This window comes from Oncorhynchus kisutch, linkage group LG3, assembly GCF_002021735.2.
Source record: "Oncorhynchus kisutch isolate 150728-3 linkage group LG3, Okis_V2, whole genome shotgun sequence".
Classification (NCBI taxonomy): domain Eukaryota; kingdom Metazoa; phylum Chordata; class Actinopteri; order Salmoniformes; family Salmonidae; genus Oncorhynchus; species Oncorhynchus kisutch.
In genome coordinates this window covers 72,417,747-72,442,306 of record NC_034176.2, presented here as the reverse complement: position 1 = coordinate 72,442,306, position 24,560 = coordinate 72,417,747, and the positions used below count along the sequence as shown (strand labels likewise).

Sequence of the window (24,560 nt, the reverse complement as noted above, 5' to 3'; positions counted from 1 at the left end):
TTGTACTTCTCTCTAATCTGTGTTTAGGTTGTTATGTGTTGGACTGTGTGAGGATAAACATGTGTGAGTATAGAGGTTTAAGCTGTGTTTCAACACACTGATAACGTTTTAAATCCGGTTAAGTTTTGGTTCCCAGAATGCTTTTGGTAGGTTAGAGATAACAATCATTTAACCTCCATTTGTTTTGTTTCCAAAGCATTTTATGATTTTATTTTTTATTTTTTTTATCATCTCAGGAACCGCCTGGCAACTTTTCAGGGGTTCTTGAATGTTTGATTTCCTTTTACATCGTAACATGGTTTTGGAAACATCATGCTTGACTAAATATGTTTAAATGTGTAATAATGTTTGGAGAACATTCTCTCATTATGTTCTCTCTCAACCTAAGGGGAATCCAATGGTAACATTTAATTAGTTATGGGAATGTGTCTTGTTAGCTGGGAAGTGAATGTTGGACTGTAAGCTCTTTGTCAGACTGCATGGTTTGTAGTGCTTTATTATCTTTGAGTGCTGTCAGTTGTGTGTAGTACACAGTGTTTGGGATATGCATTTTGTCAATACAACCCTGTACTGAAGGTTGAACTGTCCATATCCCTCTCTCTTCTCTCCCCAGCCCACACCCAGAGGCTGCTGAAGCTGCAGTCAATGCTGAGGAGGGCCCCTAGCTACCGCACACTGGAGCTGCAGCTGATTGAGTGGCAGGAGAGGGAGCTGTTTGAGTACTTTGTGGTGGTGTCCCTCAAGAAGAAGCCCACCAAAAACTCCTTCTTTCCCGAAGTCACCTACCAGTTCCCCAAGGTAAGGGACCAACCAAACTGTATTCTGGCCCCTCGTGCCCCTTAGCCATGGGTCAGACAGCAGTGTCAAGTCGCAGTGTCAATGGCTGCTGTCCCTGTACAGGGATCAACATCTTGGGAAATTTCAGTGACAACTAAAAATACAATTTCGTAACATTAAACATTCTTGAAAATGCAAGTGTCTTACACCCTTCAAAAGAGTAGAATCTTGGTAATCAAACTATGTTTTCCAATTTAAGTGAGAGAAAGGATTTAAACAGGAAGGGGTCCTGGTAGATAACTGTTTCTTCTGAGACATTACTCACTGGACCTACAGAAGTATGTATGCTGAGAGCTGTGATATATGGAGGTCGGAGACCCTTACCAATGTTGTTTGCATGTTGAAATAGAATTGAAAATGGCTCATTTTCATACAGAACAATATTGATTTCGGCGGTCAAAAACGTCTGTGTTATTTAATCTTCTTTTAGTACCCGTTATGGCCACATTAGTCCAGCACATACAGTTCCTTCAGAAAGTATTCATACCCCTTGACTTCTTCACATTTTGTAGTGTTAAAAACTGAATTCAAAATAATTCATAATAAAAAAGTGTCCCACTCATCTACACACAATACCCCATAATGACATTACAATACCCCATAATGACATTACAATACCCCATAATGACATTACAATACCCCATAATGACATTACAATACCCCATAATGACATTACAATACCCCATAATGACATTACAATACCCCATAATGACATTACAATACCCCATAATGACATTACAATACCCCATAATGACATTACAATACCCCATAATGACATTACAATACCCCATAATGACATTACAATACCCCATAATGACATTACAATACCCCATAATGACATTACAATACCCCATAATGACATTACAATACCCCATAATGACATTACAATACCCCATAATGACATTACAATACCCCATAATGACATTACAATACCCCATAATGACATTACAATACCCCATAATGACATTACAATACCCCATAATGACATTACAATACCCCATAATGACATTACAATACCCCATAATGACAAAGTGAAAACAGGTTTTTAGACATTTTAGCACATAAAAAAAAGCTTAATACAGAAATATCACATTTACATAAGTATTCATACTCCTGAGTCAGTACATGTTATAATCATTACAGCTTTCTGGGTAAGTCTACTAAGAGCTTTGCACACCTGGATTGTACAATATTTGCATATTATTATTATTTTTAATTCTTCAAGCTCTGTCAAGTTGTTTGTTGATCATTTATAGATAGCCATTTTCAAATCTTGTCATAGATTTTCAAGCCGATTTAAGTCAAAACTGTAACTAAGCCACATAGGAACATTCAATGTTATCTTGGTTAGCAACTCCAGTGTATATTTGGCCTTGTGTTTTAGGTTATTGTCCTGCTGAAAGGTGAATTTGTCTCCCAGTATCTGTTGGAAAGCAGAATGAACCAGGTTTTCCTCTAGGATTTTGACTGTGCTTAGTTCTATTTCATTTATTTTTAAAAACCTGTGCAGTCCTTGCCGATGATAATTCTACCCATAACATGATGCAACCACCATGCTTGAAAATATGAAGAGTGGTACTCGGTGATGTGTTGTGTTGGATTTGCCCCAAACATAACACTTTGTATTCAAGGACATGAAGTTAATTTCTTTGTCAGTTTTTCTTTAGTGCTTTATTACAAACAGGATGCATGTTTTGGAACATTTTTATTCTGTAAAGGCTTCCTTATTTTCATTTAGTTCATTTAGTCATAGGTTAGTATTGTGGAGTAACTGCAGTGTTGTTGATCCATTCTCAGTTTTCTCATATCACACCCATTAAACTCTGTAACTGTTTTAATGTCACAATTGATCTCATGGTGAAATCCCTGAGTGGTTTCCTTCCTCTCCAGCAACTGAGTTAGGAAGGACTGTAGTGACTGGGTGTATTGATACACCATCCGAAGTGTAATTAATAACTTCAACACGCGCAAAGGGATATTTAATGTCTGTTTAATGTTTTTACCCATCTACCAATTGGTGCCCTTCTCTATGAGGCATTGGAAAACATCTCTGGTCTTTGTGGTTGAATCGGTGTTTGAAAATCACTGTTCGACTGAAGGACATTACAGATAATTGTATGTGTGTGGTTACAGAGATGAAGAAGTCATTCAAAAATAATGTTAAACACAATTTTTGTCCATGCAACTTATGTGAGTTGTGAAACACATTTTTACTCATGAACTTGTTTTGGCTTGCCATAACGAAGGGGTTGAATATTTATTGACTCAAGATTTTTCAGCTTTAAATGTTTTATTTATTTGTAAATGTTCCTAAGAATATAATTCCGCTTTGACATTATGAGGTATTGTGTGTAGGCCTGTGAAACAAAATCTAAATGTAATCCATTTTAAATTCAGGCTGTGACACAATAAAATGTGGGGGAAAGTCCAGGGGTGTGAATACTTTCTGAAGGCACTGTAGATGCAGATATTGCTGAAGAGTAGGGCCATGGCCGTAACATACGGGTTGAGGGAGTTTTCAGAGTTTATTGACAGTAAGTGGTGTAACCAGGAAACGGTTTCTATGGTAGTTAAGTGTTTACTTACTCAAAGATCTCTTTTTAAGTTATTTAAGATTTGGTTCAGTGATAGAATCCCCTGGGAGATAGCGGTATGTTGGTTCTCTGCCAGAGAAAAGCATGACCCAATGACGTCGGGGGGGGGAGAGGGGGGTTGGGGGTGATAAGGGGAGGAGGCGCTGACCCTGTGTGGGAGAATGCTTAAGCTGGTCATTTATTCTTACTGTAGGGGACATTTTTGGGGACCCTGTAAAGAGGACAGACTTAGTAGACTGTAAGCGTCTGGGTCTGTTTCTGACTGAGACATTTCCTGTTCCTTTCTCGTCTCGTCTCACAGCTAGAGAGGCCCACCAAGCTGATGAGGGAGGCAGAGCAGAGACTCAAAGCCATCCCCCAGTTCTGCTTTCCAGATGCCAAGGACTGGACCCCAGTGTCTGAATACAGCAGGTACAGTACAGATTCCTGTATAACCCCATTGCATCACGGAGGAAAGCTCACCACCACACTGGGGGCCTATTAATCTCATTCCTTGCCTGAACCAGATGGGTACTAATCAGTTGTGATGCACAAGTCTTCCATATATAGATTAAGGTTAAAAAACGAACAAATTGATAGTATGATTAGATCTGTAAATATCAATGAGTAAAATTAGGAAGAAAACAAAGATGTAATGCCATTATCTTCATGAAATCCTGGTAGACTCACTCTCACTCCTGCTCCTGACAACGTGGGTCCTTAAAACAGTCTTCTCTCTCGGCCACAGAGACTGTGCTACTTCACCAACCCTAAAGTGTGAATGAGATCCAACACTACGTTTCCTTTGATCACTGTTCAATCTCTACAATCTGTATGCTGGTTTGACTATAACAGAGACTGTGTGTGTGTGTGTGTGTGTGTGTGTGTGTGTGTGTGTGTGTGTGTGTGTGTGTGTGTGTGTGTGTGTGTGTGTGTGTGTGTGTGTGTGTGTGTGTGTGTGTGTGTGTGTGTGTGTGTTTCGGTACAGTGAGACCTTCTCGTTCATGTTGACTGGAGAGGATGGCAGCAGGAGGTTTGGGTACTGCAGGCGTCTGCTGGTAAGCAAGCCACCATTAATTCACTGGTCTCTGTTCTGTTCACACCCTGCTGACCCAGCCCTGTTTGTTTTGACAAGGTTTTTATCTTTCCTGTGGGACCATTGAGGTGTTATTGCATCACCAAGCTGGGTGTGAATAGGAGAGAAAGTAAATAAAGTGAATTTTAATGTCCGTATGTAACAAAGCTTGGTCGTTTTTGCCTTTCAAAATGGTCGGATGAATCTTAGTAAAACTGGACTCCTTCTGTTTCATGAGAGTTTCTCAGGAGAAGAATGACGAAAAACAAACCATGAAATGTCTAGGTTTGTCATTGTAGAGCACAACCCGCCAGTAAGGGTTTCTAGTCATTTGAAATTTTATGACGAGCCCACAGTTCAGAAAGTATGGCTGTGTGGGATGTTGTGCTTGCTGTGATTTTTTTAATGTCACTGTTATGCCCAAGAATGTGTACATTCACAAAGCGTGTATGTTTTGTAGGGTTTGTCAGTGTGTTTTAGTAGCCTACTGTATTTGTGTGTCACGTAGACTGAGATGGGGGCCATTCTTAAACTCAGTTCTGACTGTTACTTTACTGTATTGAGCTCAGTAGTTGCTGACATTAAGTAGCTGTAGATCAGACGACTCCTGATGCTGTGAGAGAGGTGAGTTTCCTCCTCTCTGGTAACCCAGCTCCTTCCTTCCCTGGTGGAAGTCTAAGGAGTTGGCATGAACAACACATTCCTAAGGACTTTAACCAAGTTCCACATGCTTGATTTAATCATCCATTTGGAGAAAGCAGAGGAGAAAATTGCATACCTAATATGGACAAGTGGATCGGGATTTCTTTATATGTATGCACGTGTTCATTTGTGTGTGTGTGTGCACATGTATGTGTGCGTGCACATGCGTATGTGTGTGTGTTTTAGATGGATAGATCCAGGAGGCCTGGTTGGCTCCAGAGTAGACTGGTCTGTGATTGTTTAGTGTGGAGGGTAGAGGTGATCATTAACTGTGTAGAGACTGCAGCACCTGTGTTTAGTTTACAACGAGAAGCCTCAGTCTCTCCAGATTAAAGACGTCCACCTACAGCAGCTGAAAGACCAGATTTATAAATATTTGTTCAACCACAGCCGATTGTGAACTAACCTGGTACTTTATCTGAATAAAAGCAAGTACAGTTTGTGTGTATGATAGTGTTTCAGTATATTCTCATTGATGTTGCATTATAAACCTAACCAAGTATCTTATGTTAGTATCTATTGCCACATTACTGTCTGTGTTACCTTACAAGCCTCTCATTCCCCAGTGACTGATGAGACTCTTAATTTGTGCCCTTGTTCCAGCCTAGTGGTAAAGGGCCTCGCCTTCCTGAGGTGTACTGCGTCATCAGCCGACTGGGATGTTTCCACCTGTTCTCCAAGGTGAGTTCATGCTTACACACAAACACACACACACACACCCTAGTGTAGCCGTCATCGCAGTTACCTGTCTCTGAGCCGAGCCGAGGCCACTGTTCCCAGGAGTGAACTAGTTGAGGCTGTGCCAGCATTTCCACTCTAAGGCATCCTGTCCAGCATAAACCTTATTTTCTGCTTTTTCCTCTCTCTGATTTCCCAGTTAAATTGTTTCCTTCACCTGTTCCTGAGTTGAGCTAACATGAAACAGAGTGCTCATTGTGTTTAAGTACTCCATGCCTTATCTGCCTCCTCATGAATCCTCTATGAACACTGTATTTGAAGTGAATAAGGCCTGTGTTAAGGGAAACAATTAAGAGGTAGTAGACGTATCTAATGAATGAAAATAACTTTTTATTACTGTGTCGTGAGTGCTAAAATGTGCCAAAAAGCTGTCAGTTAGTTTCATTTCATATTCATTTAAGGCCAAAAGGATGCATAAATACAATAGATTGTTTCTGTCTTGTGACAGCACAGGCACCTCAACAGTGAGGGTTGAACATCCCTCATACAGGTGGCGGGTGTAGGTTTCAGAAGGCACCATTTTGAGGGCTTGAGACCTGTGTAGGTGAGAGAGGATTTGTTTTCCAAGGAGTATGAAATGCTTTTCTAGTTAAGGCGAGAAAGATGGGAGTGTTTGATTTCACCGGGAACAGAGGGTGTGTGGGGAGTGGAGGGGATATCATATGACCCTGAATGTGAGTGTGTCTCTCTCCAACAAACTTTCCAGACAGGAGTAGACAGGTCTGACACAGACAGACACGTGGGCTTATTGGGTGGGATTTTCCTTTGCTACTTTCCAAATATATCAGACAGCCACAGATTGAAATTCATACTGTACTTGTCAAAAGGGGCAAAGGTAGCCTGGTTCCAGACAATAGCAGGAGCTTTACTTCAGACAGCAACACACTACCATTTCCATTTACTGGCCATACTGACTGAATGTACTTGGTCTTGGTCTATTACTAGATTCTCAATCTACATCCCGAGTGAAACCTTATTCCCTATTTAGTGCACTACTTTTGACCACGGTCCATAAGGCACTATATAGGGAATTTGGGACTTTCTGTTTGAAATATTGAGTGTTGTGTCTGCAGTGGGGTCTAACTCTCAACCTCCTGTCCTGTGCTGTGTGGTCTAACTCTCAACCCCCTGTCCTGTGCTGTGTGGTCTAACTCTCAACCCCCTGTCCTGTGCTGTGTGGTCTAACTCTCAACCATCTGTCCTGTGCTGTGTGGTCTAACTCTCAACCCCCTGTCCTGTGCTGTGTGGTCTAACTCTCAACCCCCTGTCCTGTGCTGTGTGGTCTAACTCTCAACCCCCTGTCCTGTGCTGTGTGGTCTAACTCTCAACCCCCTGTCCTGTGCTGTGTGGTCTAACTCTCAACCCCCTGTCCTGTGCTGGGTGGTCTAACTCTCAACCCCCTGTCCTGTGCTGTGTGGTCTAACTCTCAACCCCCTGTCCTGTGCTGGGTGGTCTAACTCTCAACCCCCTGTCCTGTGCTGTGTGGTCTAACTCTCAACCCCCTGTCCTGTGCTGGGTGGTCTAACTCTCAACCCCCTGTCCTGTGCTGTGTGGTCTAACTCTCAACCCCCTGTCCTGTGCTGTGTGTAGATCCTGGATGAGGTGGAGAGGCGGAGGGGGATCTCTGCAGCCCTGGTCTACCCCTTCATGAGGAGTCTGATGGAGTCACCCTTCCCAGCGCCGGGGAAGACCATCAAAGTCAAGACCTTCCTGCCTGGAGCAGGGAATGAGGTTGGAGACACATCAGCCCTTGGTTACTAAGGTTCCATCAAAGAAGGATGATGCATGAAGATAATGCGATGTATGCTTAATTGAGCATGACCTGTGATCTCTGTAAATGTATGATTGGTTGTGACCCCAAGTGGTGTTCTCCTCCCCAGGTCATTGAGCTGAGGCGGCCCATGGACTCCAGACTAGAGCATGTAGACTTTGACAGTCTCTTCAGCTGCCTGAGCGTGCGTCAGGTGGTGCAGGTCTTCGCCTCCCTGCTGCTGGAGCGCAGAGTCATCTTTGTGGCTGATAAACTCAGGTGAGCAGCAAGACTCTTATTGTTAGTAACCCTTCTAGTAATAAGTAAAGATGGAGAGAGAACTGAATCACCTACTCGTGGGAAGCTGTCCCTGACTAATGGTCATGCCTTGTTAGAGGCAGGTGGGGGTTGTTGAAACTTGTAGTTGTTAGATGATGGTTACTTGTGCCAAGTGAAATGCTCAATAATACCTTTAGTGGCAGTGTTTTGATAAGGTAGTTCCGAAATGCTACGGGCTGTTGTCATTGTTAGATAATGATTGAAACTACAGTATTTACAGAGGAATCTGATACGTAGAGCTCTCAACACCTGCTCATATTGTAGTGTAAGGTTATCGCCTGACAAAGATCTTAACCCTTCGATATTAGGCTATAAATAGTACAAATAGTTCCTAGAATACTTCATCCTTGTCACACATGGTGGCTAGGAGTGAGATCAATTACTGTCTAGGATTACGGTGTATGTTAGCAAATATTAGTTATCAGTTATCAGTTATCACTGAAGTCCACTGTCTTTTTCTGCAGTGAATCCACCTATTCTAACCCCATTACAATAACATCTGCCTTACATGAGAGGGATTTTATCTCAAGCTCTTGTACATTTTCCCTTTTCTGTTTACGTTCACACAGAGATCTGACTTTTCTCAGACCGACATTGCTGAGCTCAGGGTTCCTCTATCTGTATCTTTCTGGACATGTGGCTATACAGTACAGACTGACTATGATACCGTCATCATAACCCTGTTTCACATGTCTTGGTGCATTTCCTCTCACAGAGATGACATATCCTATACTTTAAAAAATGGACTAACTTCAAAGAGAGATCATTTACATAGTATGTATAACAGTTCCAATAGTGGGGATTGCCCTGCCACTCTGCCAGTGCACTCTGGCTCACCCTAACTGTTGATGGCAGATTTAATTCCTCAGTCGAGCTGCTTGCCATTCACCCAATCTGCACAGCAAATAGCAGCCTTCTACTGTGGGTTTGTCAGTTGGTGCTTAACGGGTTTAGCACGTGGGGACATCGTTAGAGCTGTTAAATTAATTCTCCCTGCATGTACTCACAACTGATGTGGTTCCAGAAGTGGGTCATCTCTCTGCCAGGGGCCACTGTCCAACTCCCGCATTCAGGGTGGGGTGGGGTGGTGCAGATAACATGGAGCTAGGGGTCTCCAAGGAGCCAGAGTCCTACCAGGCAGGCACAGCAATCTGCCCCTGGCTATAGGACAGCATTCTGGGCTGAGGGGCTCTGTTAGAGGGGGGCAGGTTTGTGTTGAACGGTAATCTCTACATATCAGAGGACAGTTTAAACAAACATCAGTGGGGGCAGTGACTGTGAGGGGAAGGAATGTACTTCCTGTGTGCAGCGACTCTCCCCTCTGATCTATGGCTTCACTGTCACTGTGTGACTGATGGCGCCATGTTCCCTCCCTGGTCCCTGCCTGGCCTGTTTACGACAGCCCTCTCTCTACCCAGGGGGACTCAGAGAAAGCTGTTTCTGTCGTCATTCTGCCGTTTGAGACGACGACTCCCGGGTACATGTCAGTTTGCACATCACCCAAAGATTGTTAATCAGTCACCCATTTCTAAGGGCTCTTGTGAACAGCAGCAAGGACTTGAGAGCTGTATCGAATAGTCTGTGTCTGAGGTACTGTTAGTGAACAACACTGAAAATCAACACCATGAGTCTTGACAGATGACAGTACTACAGACTACAGTACCACAGACTACGGTACTACAAACTACAGTACTACAAACTATAGTACTAGAGACTACAGTCCTGCTCAATGTTAGAACTTCATTGAAAACAATATACTGTTACTTATCATAAAACCTGCTTTGTATCAACACAATGACATACTTCACCATTCAGGTCTTATTCAGGTTCTGAATAAAGGCAAAACAATACGTTTTCATTGTGGATTAGCATCACAAACCAACCAGTCCTTTCTGTGTGTGTCTAACTGGACACACCCAGAACCACAATAGATGGAGCGCTAGCTGCCAGAGTGCCCCAGAACACGTACCAGACCCCTTGTGTCTCAGTTCCCATTGAAAGAGGATTCAAGGAGCCACTCTGGGCGTCATTGGGCCGTGTTGGGGAGAAGGGAAGAGACCCTCTACTGACTTCACTGGTAAAAGGGTCTGATCCCATGGGAGACAGAGAACGCAATTCAATCCCAGAAATCCCTTCCAACACAACATGATGTATGTCTGGGTGTAATCTATATCCAATAGGAGAAGGATCTGAGGGAGGGGAAACACCGAACAGGCCATGTTAGGGAATGTGTCTCCACTGGGTTGTACTGTGGTAAGATTTGATATCTAAGTATTATTTTTAAACCAGGTGGTTCGAGCCCTGAATGCTGATTGGCTGAAAGCCATGTTATATCAGACTGTATACCATGGGTATGACATAAATAATACTATTTGCAGTGGATGCAGTGGATCCAATGCAAAACAACATATCTCTAGCTTGAACGGACTATTTGGTATGTTTTTTATTAGTAGTATTATGCTAATTAGACATAGGCCTTAGGGTTTATTAATGTTTATCTGACACCATTTGATATTATGTTAAAATCATGTGCAATCAAGTATTATGTGTTTAGCCGACTAAGATCAAGAAATGGTCACGAGAAGCGAATTTCAAAGCATGTATGCTATTATTTATTTACCTAAAAAATGTATGAAATTACATACAAGGCATGAAGCTTAAGTTACAAGGCAATACTGACCCTTTGGCATTGCCTTGGGCCATTAGGGCCAAGCCTTACGGGGTTACATGGACTGTTGCATTAACCCTTTATTTGTACTGTAGGCTGTGTATGTCTTGCTAAAGAGGTCACAACGGGTCGTTTGCCAAAAGCAAGCGTCTTTGTATGTATAAAAATGCTTTATATCAGACATGTTGCTGCTTATCTGTGACATCAAACAGCCAGACAGACAGTTACTCAGAACTGATGATGATTAACCAGCAAATGGCTGCTGTAATAACAACTTTGATGCCTAATTACATGAATTCATCATCGGTTACATCAGACTGTTACCAGATTTACCTGAAGGCTCTGTGCTGGGATTGCTGCAGTGCTGATAATGTAAACATCATCTTCCAGTTATTATGGGTCTAGGACAGGGAAGGGTTACCACCACAGAGAGAGTGTTGGCTTGTTTGATCTGCCTCTCAGTGGGTCTAAATGGGCGGGTCTCAACTTCTTCCCTGCCATTCCTCCATTGTTAGGGCTTGCCTGTGGGCTAGATTCAAAATATACAGGTTAAGGCAAGAGGATTCTAATATCCCAGAACTCTTTGCAATTCATGTAACCAGCGTTGCTAGTTAGCAACGGCGCTAGTAGATATCAATGGAGCTGTTTCCATGCATTTGTTTATTTTCAAACGCTTTTGTATAGAATGACTTTGTTGTCTTAACCTTCCCATCTTCAACCTAGCCTGTGGGTGTAGAGGTGATTGAATCACTTCTCTTTTTTTGGCCAATCTGATAATATGGAGGTCGTTTCCGATTACTGAGGTGCTTTAATAAGTCAATGTTTCTATTGTATTTGCTGAGCGGCCCACAGTAGAACAGACAGGGGCTTGGGGGGAAAGGTAGTGTGTGTATGAGTGGGAGAAAGATGGAGGGTAAGAGAGGGAGAAACAGGGAGAAAGAAAGAGCGGGGGTGCAGAGCGAGAGCAAAATAACGCCTCTGAAAGCTTTTCTCATGGTCATGGTGAATTAATCAGGCTCTTGTTTTCTGAGAGGGAGAAGGAAGGCTGTTTTCTGTACCTCGTTTCCCCTTACACCACTCCCTGTAACATCAGAAAACTTCAAACTAACACATGGTAGTCACCAGATGTATTGCATTTTTATTAGTTTAAAATCCTCCATTCAAACCCCATTCATAATTTTCTTCTACCACCTGTTGAAATGACTGGGATTTGCATTAGATTCAGGAAGAGCCCATTGCTCCAGACTCCTGCAGCAGCAGCAGCAGCTGTATAATATGGTGTGTGTCTGTAACCCCAGTCTGTTAAAGTGAGCCACTGTAGGTAGCTACAGTGTACCACTCTAATCTGGGAACAAGCTGTACAGTTTATTTAGTCCCTTATTACTCCTGAACACTGTTGTATCACACTGAGCAATGCTGGCACCGCACCTAACAACCTACAACAACTTAACACTTTCCCTGTGTGTATTTCTAACGCCCAAAGGTGGAGTGGATGAACACAGTGGAAACATACTGTATGTAAAATGTTGCTGTGAGACTGAAGAGGGAAACTCAGAAGATGGAAACCAGAGGCCAAGCATCTGACTTTCCCATAATTATTATTATTATTATTATTATTATTATTATTATATACACACACCCGGCAATGCTGCCCACAAGAAGCATTGGAATCAATAGGCTTGAATAGGACCATATGTAGGGTTGCCCAAGGGAAGCCTGGTCTTACTGTTCAACAGCTTCCACTACAACTGTTCATACCAGGGAGTCCAAGCCTAGGCCGTGATGGGAACTTGAGATCCTTATGGAGAGGAAGTGAGGAAAAGACATTGGAGCTCTATGTGAATACTAAGCATTCTACTAGATGCACCAATGAGCAGTATGCACACACTCATTCATCCTTCGCACCATTGCTTAATTTGAGCCGGATCCTAATAAAAGTGTTCAAAGTTCATTCGTCATGTGAAAAAGTAGATTTTCAGCCCGGGCCTGATATTCGAGTTGATTCAGGTTGGGCCGGCCTGGGTTTAGGTTTGAGACCAACGCGTGGCCGTGGCTGTGTGAGAAGCACGCCTGTATCTCTCACAGAACTAGAATGAGATTCACGTTCTATGATCTCTCTCTGCAACTCTCATCTCTCCAGCGTTGCACTTCATCATTTATTTCCTGATAGAATCATAGCCGTGCGAAGGGTTCTGGAGGAGCTGCAGCACCTCTGATACATTTAAATACATTTGCCAAAGTTATAGAGTTACTGCTGTCTGTTCAGAAAGAAATTAAATCATTCAGAATAGCCTAGTACACCATGAGAGAGCCTGTAATTTAGCCACAGAAGATCACTATCTTATTTTAACAACTTAACTAGCTATGGATTGTGTGTAGCCAATAACAAGGGATAGCCTAAATCTGTCAGTGAACAGCATGCAGATAAAACAGGCAATATTTCAAATACAATTGCAGGAAAACAGATTGGAAAGCAAATGGCTCCTCCTGCTGAAAAGAGAAGACTCTAATCTGTTTGCTGTAGGCTACCAACATTTTTGATCAACTTCCAAATATTGTTTTACAACGTAAAACAAAAGAGATAAAACAAAAGAGAGTGAGACTTTTGGCACGAATCACCAGCCAGTGAGTTGCACATCATTGGGTGAGTCAGTGAAACTGGAAAGCATTTTTAGGACTATAATTTCTTCCTCACATTATAACCTACAATATGTGTCTCCACACACCTACGCCTAGACTATTGATGGATTCAAGACAAGTGTAACGCTCATCGTCGGTGGAAGGAAGAGTGGACCAAAGCGCAGCGTGGAAAGTGTTCATGATATTTATTTACAAGAAACACTCAAACAAAAATAACAAATCCAAAAAACGAAAGCGAACAGTTCCATCAGGCACAGACACTGCACAGACACTGCACAGACACTGCACAGACACTGCACAGACACTGCACAGACACTGCACAGACACTGCACAGACACTGCACAGACACTAAACAGAAAATAGCACCCCACAAAATCCAAACGGAAAATCACAACTTATATATGATCCCCAATCAGAGACAACGATAGACAGCTGCCTCTGATTGGAAATCACACTCTGCAAAACAACAAAGAAATAAAACACACATACTTTCCCACCCGAGTCACACCCTGACCTAACCAAACATAGAGAATAACTAAGGATTTCTAAGGTCAGGGCGTGACAGACAAGGTAGTTTTTATTGATCTCAGTGTGTCAGTGTCAAAGTATACTGTTATTTTGACCATTTGTACGGTATTAAAAAAGATTCTGCTAAAGTCTCCAGTCATGTAAAATGATGCAGAATTGCATGAAATGCGTTTATAAAAGGCAACATTTTTCCCAGATCCCAGGCTACTAAAAATGTTCTCCATCTGTGCAACTTCTGTAAGTGCCTCTGCTCTACTTCTCTATGCCACTACGCAAATGCAATGATCTGCATGCAGTACTTTATTAAAGGGGATTTGTCTCTCATGCATTCTGGTACATCAGAGCTCCCCAGGTTAACCCCTCTCGCACTAACTTTTTTGTTCCGCTACCTCCCGATTTACAAATTAAGCACTGATTCTCACCCAGAAAAATATGTATGTGCTTCAGTATGAGGAGCTGTTAGTCAACAGCTGTACCGATGCTCCTGCCAGGGCCTGTATTTGTCCTGGGCTGAAATGGGCCCGTCTGGGATTGTGGACAGTGCTGCTGACGCTGGGACTCTCCATCCTGCACCTGTGAGTTTGGCAGAGTAAGCCTCTCTATCCTGAGAGTTTCCTGGGAATCTGCATGGTCAGCCACAGACAGACCCAGGACAACCATTCCCGATCTGACATGCTTATATAACCCCAAATGCAATATATCACAAAGCAAAGTTAGTATCCTCTAAACTTAAGTGGATGGTTAGGCGGATATGGTTTTGTTATGACCTGGTCTGTAAAGGTCTGCCATTCCTTTCCGCTTTAGAATGTGTTCCAAATGTTCCTTTTCCCTATGTAGTGCACTACTGCCCATATTGGCTCTGGTCAAATGTTGTGCAATATATAAGGAATAGAGTGCCATTTGGCACGCACCCTTAGAGAGTTGACTGGCAGCTCTGGGCAGAGATTGTGTTTTTATTGCAAGTTCATCATTTCCCATGAGTGTTTCCCTCAGGACTGAGTGTGTAAGTGATACTCATGGTATCAGTCCTCTCCTCTGCAGCGCTAGCTCTGTCTTGCCTGTGGCTGAGGTTCTGAGAGCTGTACCCCATCACTCCCTGGTGGAACATGTCAAACCCCGGAGACTGGATCTGTTCAAAAGGATCAGCTCCTTCTGCAAATAAAACTCAGACAGTGAAACTGAGACTGCTTTCTGCTCCATGTTATGATGGGTGAATAAGAAACCTGCACAGACCATGGGGCTGCAGTTGTTGAGCCATGTAGATACTGGTCTCGCTTTACAGTGTTCATTAACTATAATAACTTGCCATTTTACTCATAGATCTATTCACAGTAAACTATACCAAAACAAGATAAAGGTTCCATCAAGGAGAGGCTGTATGCACATCAATATTGACGTTGTGATAGAGCGTGGACACTTACAGTGGGGCAAAAAAGTATTTAGTCAGCCACCAATTGTGCAAGTTCTCCCACATAAAAAGATGAGAGAGGCCTGTAATTTTCATCATAGGTACACTTCAACTATGACAGACAAAATGAGAAAGAAAATCACATTGTAGGATTTTAAATGAATTTATTTGCAAATTATGGTGGAAAATAAGTATTTGATCAATAACAAAAGTTTATCTCAATACTTTGTTATATACCCTTTGTTGGCAATGACAGAGGTCAAACGTTTTCTGTAAGTCTTCACACACTGTTGCTGGTATTTTGGCCCATTCCTCCATGCAGATCTCCTCTAGAGCAGTGATGTTTTGGGGCTGTTGCTGGGCAACACAGACTTTCAACTCCCTCCAAAGATTTTCTATGGGGTTGAGATCTGGAGACTGGCTAGGCCACTCCAGGACCTTGAAATGCTTCTTACGAAGCCACTCCTTCATTGCCCGGGCGGTGTGTTTGGGATCATTGTCATGCTGAAAGACCCAGCCACGTTTCATCTTCAATGCCCTTGCTGATGGAAGGAGGTTTTCACTCAAAATCTCACGATACATGGCCCCATTCATTCTTTCCTTTAGACGGATCAGTCGTCCTGGTCCCTTTGCTGAAAAACAGCCCCAAAGCATGATGTTTCCACCCCCATGCTTCACAGTAGGTATGGTGTTCTTTGGACGCAACTCAGCATTCTTTGTCCTCCAAACACGACGAGTTGAGTTTACCAAAAAGTTCTATTTTGGTTTCATCTGACCATATGACATTCTCCCAATCTTCTTCTGGATCATCCAAATGCTCTCTAGCAAACTTCAGACGGGCCTGGACATGTACTGGCTTAAGCAGGGGGACACGTCTGGCACTGCAGGTTTTGAGTCCCTGGTGGCGTAGTGTGTTACTGATGGTAGGCTTTGTTACTTTGGTCCTAGCTCTCTGCAGGTCATTCACTAGGTCCCCCCGTGTGGTTCTGGGATTTTTGCTCACCGTTCTTGTGATCATTTTGACCCCACGGGGTGAGATCTTGCGTGGCGCCCCAGATCGAGGGAGATTATCAGTGGTCTTGTATGTCTTCCATTTCCTAATAATTGCTCCCACAGTTGATTTCTTCAAACCAAGCTGCTTACCTATTGCAGATTCTGTCTTCCCAGCCTGGTGCAGGTCTACAATTTTGTTTCCTGTGTCCTTTGACAGCTCTTTGGTCTTGGCCATAGTGGAGTTTGGAGTGTGACTGTTTGAGGTTGTGGGCAGGTGTCTTTTATACTGATAACAAGTTCAAACAGGTGCCATAAGGTAACGAGTGGAAGACAGAGGAGCCTCTTAAAGAAGAAGTTACAGGTCTGTGAGAGCCAGAAATCTTGCTTGTTTGTAGGTGACCAAATACTTATTTTCCACCATAATTTGCAAATAAATTCATTTAAAATCCTACAATGTGATTTTCTGGATTTTTTTTCTCATTTTGTCTGTCATAGTTGAAGTGTACCTATGATGAAAATTACAGGCCTCTCATCTTTTTAAGTGGGAGAACTTGCACAATTGGTGGCTGACTAAATACTTTTTTGCCCCACTGTATATGTAGTGGGATTACTGTGTGTTTGATAGGATGTGCCCTCTGCTGTTGAAGGGAACAACTATAGACAACATTCCTTATTAACAGTGCATTCATCTTCAGTGGAGTGTTTGATCCCCACTGATTTAGAGTTGTGGTAGCTGTGTGTTTCTGATGGGCCTCATGGCTTATTTCCCCTCTCTATCTGTGTGTACATGGACTGTATGGAGTGCAGGGGGACAGAGGGGAGGAGGGTCGGCCACTGTCAACAAACTTGGGACCGTGAGAAAGACGACATACTATTTGTGATTTTGTGTTAAGCCACAGCTGTCAAAATTCACCAGCGGTAAGGGTGCTGTTTTGGGTAATATCAAATGGATTCAAGTGTTAAACTATTGTAACACACCCAACCCATCTGAGGTTGAGGGAGTGGACCTACTGTGTGTGTTGCCACAGTGGCAGTGCCTAGTGTAATCAGCCTGTCAGATGTTTATAGAGCAGGGCTGTGTAGTTAAGGGTGTTACACTGTCAGTGGAAGAGGTGGAAACGTAACAGATTAAAGCTTGTGAATGGTTGCCATGGGTGAACCTGTCTGCCTGTCTGCTGCTCCCAGTGGTGTAAAGTACTTAAGTAAAAATACTTGAAGGTACTACTTAAGTAGTTAAAAATATATATAATTCTGTACTTAACTTTACTATTTATATTTTGGACAACTTTTACTTCACTACATTCCTAAAGAAAATAATGTACTTTTTACTCCATACATTTTCCCTTACAACAAAAGCACTCATTACATTTTGAATGCTTAGCAAGATAGGAAAATGGTCCAATACACACACTTATCAAGAGACCAACCCTGGTCATCCCTACTGTCTCTGATCTGGTGGACCCACTGAACACATGTATAAATGATGTGTTGGAGTGTGCCTCTGGCTATCTGTAAATAAAATGTAAAATGTGCTTAATATAAGCAAATTTGAAACTATTTATACTTTTGATACTTAATTACTTAAGTATATTTAAACCCAAATACTTTTAGACTTTTACCCAAGTAGTATTTTACTGGGTGACCTTCATTTTTACTTGAGTCATTTTCTATTAAGGTATCTATACTTTTACCCAAGTATGACATTTGGGTATTTTTCCCGCTACTGGCTGCTCCAATGGGAAGTCTTGTACAGACCTCTCTCTCCTGGCAGCTGAGTGTCAGGAGGAGGGATTTCTTTTTGCTCTATCCTTTCCTGTCTTTTTCTTCTTTTCTTCTGTTGTTGGAGAGAAAGAACAGCCTGTTGAGAATGGATTTCAGACTGTCCCTTAGACCAACTGGAGGAAGGAACACGGTGTTAAGCCAGGGTACATAGCCACACTGGTTCGCCTCACATATACAAAAGTAATTGTTTCAAGGAAAAGAGGATCAGGTTGTTGTTTGGTTTAGACGTTGGAAAGACTGGTTCACTTATGACGTTAAGCAATACGCTCTCATTCGGCTCTCTTCTTGATATTAGAGGCAGATAATGATGAACTTTAAACAAATCTCAATAAGCTTTTATTCTGTGTTTTATAGAGGAATGTGAGGGTCCACATTTTTGTTGCATCTGTTTGTCGTTCTTTGTCCGCTGCTGGCTGTTGTTTTAGGAGTATTCAGTGTTCACTTCAAAACACAATCCACCACTCCCTTTCAAAGGTCAGGATAATGTGGGCAATCTGATGGAAAATCTGGCATACCCATGTTTTCCCCTGACAATATTCATATCTTGTTTTGCTGATGGAGCCAACTGCAGTTCTGTGTTGTGAGTGTAAAGGTGAGTGATGTTGTCTGTCTCCCTCCCCGGTAGTACCCTGTCCAGCTGTATCTGATGTTGACTGTCCCCATAGAGATCTTAAAATGATTAGATATAGTGATTCTATATGTAATTCTATGGTTGTCTGTCTCCCTCTCTGCAGTACCCTGTCCAGCTGTATGCACGCGGTGGTGGCTCTGCTCTATCCCTTCTCCTGGCAGCACACCTTCATCCCCGTCCTGCCTGCCTCCATGGTGGACATCGTCTGCTGCCCCACGCCCTTCCTGGTGGGGCTCCTGTCCAGCTCTCTGCCCAAACTCAAAGACCTGCCTGTGGAAGAGGTTGGTACTTCATTTTCTCCATCTCTCTCTCTCTGGCTTTTCATCTTTGTCTCCCACTGTCTTGCTTTTCTTAGACCAGGTTTAATGTATTGGCTCTATTAATTTCCTCCTCATTCTGCGCCTCTGATTTTGTTAGCTTGAGGCTACAGATTAGAGGCTATTCCACTGTCACATTCCATCTCTCTGTTAGACACTGGGCTGGGGAGTGGCCTTCCTGTTACTGGTCAGCAGTATAACGCCCACAACAACCTACAGTATATTACACAGTCAATTACCCTGCTTGTTTTCATTAAACATTTACCCAATGAGGGACTTATATTTCTGAAGAGAATTGCGTAGGTATGTTGATCCTCTTGGCTGATTGGTGCAGCCATGGGACAGATTCAGAAGCATCCGGATATACAGTAACTGGGACATCTCACGAGACAGCTATCATGGTGCTCCTCCCAACCTCCCTCAAGAGACCCAGGACCACCCCTGGGTCCAGGATGAAACCACACTCTCATGATGACTGTCACAGAAAGAATGCTGGACCTTCCAGTGATTCAGAGCAATTTTACCCTCAAACTTTTTTTTAACGTTTATTCATTTAAGCATTCATACCAGAAATCGTTCTAAATCAGCCTCATGTTAAATTCACAGTCACACAGTGAGCAATAGCATTCTGTTTTTGAAAGATCGGGTCAGACTTGAATTCTCTCAGAGCGCTGAGTGTAATATGACCTGTTTCCTCTGTTTTGCTGCCATGGACACTGTAGGCTCCCAGTATTCAGTATTAGAATTCAAGCCATGAGCTTTCTAGTATTGAGCTGTCAGAGTCCACACACAGTGTGAGGCCTGCTATAGCTATAATTGCCTGTTCAGTGCTGTCCAGCAGTCTCGCTGTGGTCAAAGCCTGACAGGACGTTGACCTGCAGCAGTTTTGTCACCAATTACAGAGGGAGGAGGGAAAGAAGACGTGTCTGTTTCTCTGCTCTCCCAGCTGGAATGTTCTGCTCTGTTCTGCGGCATTCTTGGAACGGAGCGCTGATTTGCCAAGGCAGTGTGGAAAGAGGGGGAAATCACTTGAATCCGTCCTTGTTAAAGTAGCAACAACTCCTCCAGCCTCAACGTGCTGTAGTGTAGCTGGGACTGACCTAAACCCCCCAGTGAATGTGGCCTTGGCAGTTGGCAGCTGCTGCAGCCTGCAGGGCCCATGCCAGGGCAGCCTCAGCCCTCAGCTCTGGGGTCCTGGCCCCAATAGGGAGGGAGAGAGGGAGGTTCTGGCTCTCAATAAAAGCCTGGCAGGAGAAGCCATCAGGCCTCGTAAAGTCCAGCTCTCTGCTATTAACACAGTTAGTCCGAGTCAGCAGCATCTGCCCTCGGCCCATGGTATGAGTGAACAGACCATCTTACCCTGTCTGTCATATTTAACACAAGGCTTTTAATGGCCTGGCAACAGTATCTGTTGTCTGTTTACATTTGTCTTGATGTTGCTGATCGACTCAATTTAAATTCCCCAAGTATCTTTCGCTGCTTTTAAAGATCTCATTTTAACACTGGTATAACACTTCCAACTTCTGGAAGAGCTCGTCTTTCTCTTGATGGAGAGTTTGATTTATTTGTAGAGGGCATTGATATTCACTTTAAACCACTATATGCACATGGAAGAAGCCTGGATTTGATTGAATTCCTATTCCTATTCCTAATTCCTATTGATTGATTCCTAAATGTGATCGACCACCTTGATTCTGTCTAACGTAGCAACATTTTAAATATTTTTTATTTTTTTACATTGGATAAAAGTAGAGCCTCTGCGGTAGAAAATGGTACATACACTGCAGTTGTGGAACAATGGGAAAGTAATTCTGCTTTGAAAGTTGATAAACTTGTAACCCCACTTTTGAGAAAATGGCCCTTGAATGTTTTGGTACACCTACTGGAGAGCTCTCCTTTGTCTATACCCATTCAGCATTGTTCACACCCTCTTAATCCTTAACCACACTCATCTCTTTAAGGATTCACATGTGAGGCCATGTGCTAAACAGAGTGACTAGGTTAGTGAACAACCAAAGATTTCATGACTAAAAGTGATAAAAGTAGTAGCCTACACACAAAAAATGACCTCCAGGTAAAAATACACTTTATGTAGTCCTTGGCCTATATCCTAATCTGACTTTGGTGCAGGTCATGTTGTTCTTCTGGCAAACACACACATGCACAGGATACAAAAGGGGTAAACGGTACAGTGAAATGGTTACTTGCATAGTAGCAATATAAAAGACAGAGAGTGTCCAGATAAAACTATTTTAGAATTATTAGATGACACTTACCCGACACACTTGTCTAAATTGATGGGTCATGTGAAGGAAATACTATAACCACCCCCCATCCTCGTCTAGCTAAGTGGATGGGTCACTATTGTCTAGAAATACAATAGATGGCCGCAATCACCCCCAGACACACCTGGCTAACTTGATGGGTCATGTAATCATCTGGTGAAGTGGAGTCCTTTGTTTAGACATGTAGCTGTCTAGCTAAACAATGAACCGGAATAATCCCAACTCATACTACTACCAATACAAACATTCTCATAGCCTTAGTATGAATCTGCAGGTAGCTTAAGTTAACCAACTAGGTTCAATGTTAGCTAGCTAACATTAGGCTATAACTAATAATGCAAATGGTTTTGTGATTTAAATAATATTACTATACCTATCATACAAGTAACGTTAGATAGCGAGCCAGCAAGCTAACTCTCGATAGCTAGCAAACAGTATGCTTTAACTTGCAATGAAAACGAATTTCTGACCAAATTTGAAATGTATAATATCTGAAGATGTAGCTAGATTCTTACTTGTATACATGGATGAACGCTTCACGGCAGACTGGAACCATTTAACTCTGTTTTGTTTGTAGGTACATATTGTTTGGCCAGTATTGTGTCAAGTCACTCCGGTTCACATGGTGAACTACTTTCGGCATGTGCAGAAAGTAGCCCATCACTTTTTCCAACTGATCTGTTGATAGCTCCTGCTAAATTCAGTGCATCAATGTTGTTGAGAAAAGTAGCATAACTTTTGCAGTTCTCGATGGCTAACCTTATATCTTTCAAAAACGGTGAGGTAGAAAGGACTATCAACACATGCTGAACAGCTCAAGTTATAGACAGAAGCCAGCTACACGTCAGGCTAGCAGGATGGCTCCTGTCTTTTTCCGTGGCTAAACCAACTAGACTTGTAATTTAACCATTTTATTTGTATTTACAGATGGAATACAAGTTTGTTATGAAGGCACATGAAAGTTCACATGTTCCAGAAGGCATTTCTGGCAAAAAACTAATTTTGATAAATAATGAATGTTTATGTTCAAATGCCTCTCCTGTCAAGTAGTGACGTGCGACATACGCCTAGTTTCCTGAAATGAGTCACAAATATGTGACTTGTTTGTTTCTTTTGCAGGCTTTGATGGTGGACCTGGGAACTGACCGCTTCCTCAGACAGGTTGGTCTCAATTCTCCAGTACCTCACCGTAACAAAGACCAGAACGTTTATTGTAATATAATATGGACTAATCTTTTGATATTCTTGTTTATTGTCGCTAATTAAATTGTTATGCGTGTGTATAGATGGATGATGAGGCCTCGCTGTTGCCACGGAAACTCCAGTCTGCTCTTGAGCTAACTCTGGAGCAGAGGAATGACATCATCAATCAGGACTCTGACAGCGAGTCAGACGAAGGTGAACGAGGGACACATCATCACTCTCTACTAAACCAGATGTTACGAGTGTAAATTAGGATAACAGAGCACTGGCCATGTTTCAACCCCGTGAACAAGAACATGTACAGCACATGTCTGGGAGCAATACACTGTCTGTGGAGTGATGAGAACTCCTGGAATGGGTGATTCACCTCACTGAATTGAAGGTTACTGGTGTTCAGAATGTAGTGTTTGTTTAATGTTACGTATAAATACACAATATCAGTTAAACATCAACTCTAAATAACTCTTGTGTCATTCCCACAAATGTTATAGGCCCTATTTGATTCTCAAGCACAATTCTCAAGCATGTAGTTTGTGTTGTTTCTTTCTAGATGTATTGAACATGTATTAAGTGTGTTTCAGTTTCAGCATCATAATACTAAACTATCCTGTTTCGTCTGTTTCTGTAGAGTGTAACTCCTTGAACAGCCTGGTGTCGGAGGCCTTCATCCGTTTCTTCCTGGAAACCATCGGCCACTACTCCCTGTTCCTCACCCAGAGCGAGCGAGGAGAACGCAGTTTCCAGCGCGAGGCCTTCCGCAAGTCTGTGGCCTCCAAGAGCATCCGTCGCTTCCTGGGGGTCTTCATGGAGTCCCAGATGTTTGCTGGGTTCATCCAAGACCGGGAGCTGCGGAAATGCCGGGCCAAAGGTGGAGCAAACCTACAATGACCCTGTTAATCCACCCTACACAACAGTCTGTAATATTATGGTCCTGTCTACTTGTTAAGAGATAATAACGTTATGTGTGTCCTGTCCTCTTAAAATGGATTCATTGTAGTTCATCATAATACAAATAATATGTAAACTGTAATGATTGGTAGAAATGCTCTTTAGAGGTAGGCTCTGCCACCCCTCACTTTTCTGTCAAAGTAGTCCAAAATCGCTAAAGGGATCTTCTCAATCCTGTGCTGGTACTGCCCTCTGGTTGACAGCGGTTCTAGCTGGGTATTCAGTGCCATCTCCTGGCCACATAGTGAAGGGTATTTCACCCCATTCCAAAACATGCTTTCTCTGATATACTGCACTGTAACATTACCTCACAATATAGCATTAATAATGTAATAATGTAATAATAATTATCAGTGGTGGAAAAAGTACCCAATTGTCATACTTGAGTAAAAGTAAAGATACCTTAATAGAAAGTTACTCAAGTAAAAGTAAAAGTCACCCAGTAAAATACTACTTGAGTAAAAGTCTAAAAGTATTTGGTTCAAAAGTAAATGTATCAAAAGTAAATGTAATTGCTAAAATATACTTAAGTATCAAAAGTAAAAGTATAAATCATTTTAAATTCCTTCAGGCGGCACCATTTTCTTGTTTTTAAAATGTATGGATAGCCCTGGGCACACTCCAACACTCAGACATAATTGACATAAGATGCATTTGTGCTTAGTGAGTCCGCCAGATCAGATGCAGAAGGGATGACCATGTGTTGTCATCCCTTTTGGATGTCAGGTCAAATGTATGGAGTAAAAAGTACATTATTTTCTTTAGGAATGTAGTGAAGTAAAAGTAAAAGTAGTCAAAAATATAAATAGTAAAGTACAGATACCCCCAAAAACTACTTAAGTGGTACTGTAAAGTATTTTTACTTAAGTACTTTACACCACTGGTAATTACCTCATGTTATTCTGTCATTGTGTTGTGTTTCTGTCAGGACTCTTTGAGCAGAGGGTGGAGCAGTACCTGGAAGAGCTACCAGACACAGAGCAGAGTGGAGTGAACAAGTTCCTCAAAGGGCTAGGTGAGTTCTCAAATAAAATAGAATCTGCACTTAAAACAAATATTTCCCCTCAACAGTCCTTACCTGTCCACTTTACCACGGGGACAAATTGTAACCTGGCTTAAAATGTAGGATGACACACAGTTTTG

The 24,560-nt window shown here is 42.4% G+C and overlaps 1 protein-coding gene across 3 annotated transcripts in view; it reads left to right on the top strand.

The window, feature by feature from the left end:
• Positions 1 to 24,560, top strand: part of dennd2b (DENN domain containing 2B) — a 74,556-nt gene that overhangs the window by 48,878 nt on the left and 1,118 nt on the right. For all 3 annotated transcript variants that reach the window (XM_031813827.1, XM_031813819.1, XM_031813830.1), the window contains 11 exons: positions 614 to 798; positions 3,733 to 3,842; positions 4,399 to 4,468; positions 5,791 to 5,868; positions 7,516 to 7,656; positions 7,806 to 7,954; positions 18,768 to 18,945; positions 22,386 to 22,427; positions 22,553 to 22,664; positions 23,098 to 23,337; positions 24,346 to 24,432. In XM_031813827.1, the coding sequence (XP_031669687.1) occupies positions 614 to 798; positions 3,733 to 3,842; positions 4,399 to 4,468; positions 5,791 to 5,868; positions 7,516 to 7,656; positions 7,806 to 7,954; positions 18,768 to 18,945; positions 22,386 to 22,427; positions 22,553 to 22,664; positions 23,098 to 23,337; positions 24,346 to 24,432 (1,392 nt within the window). The remainder of the gene's footprint in view (positions 1 to 613; positions 799 to 3,732; positions 3,843 to 4,398; positions 4,469 to 5,790; positions 5,869 to 7,515; positions 7,657 to 7,805; positions 7,955 to 18,767; positions 18,946 to 22,385; positions 22,428 to 22,552; positions 22,665 to 23,097; positions 23,338 to 24,345; positions 24,433 to 24,560) is intronic.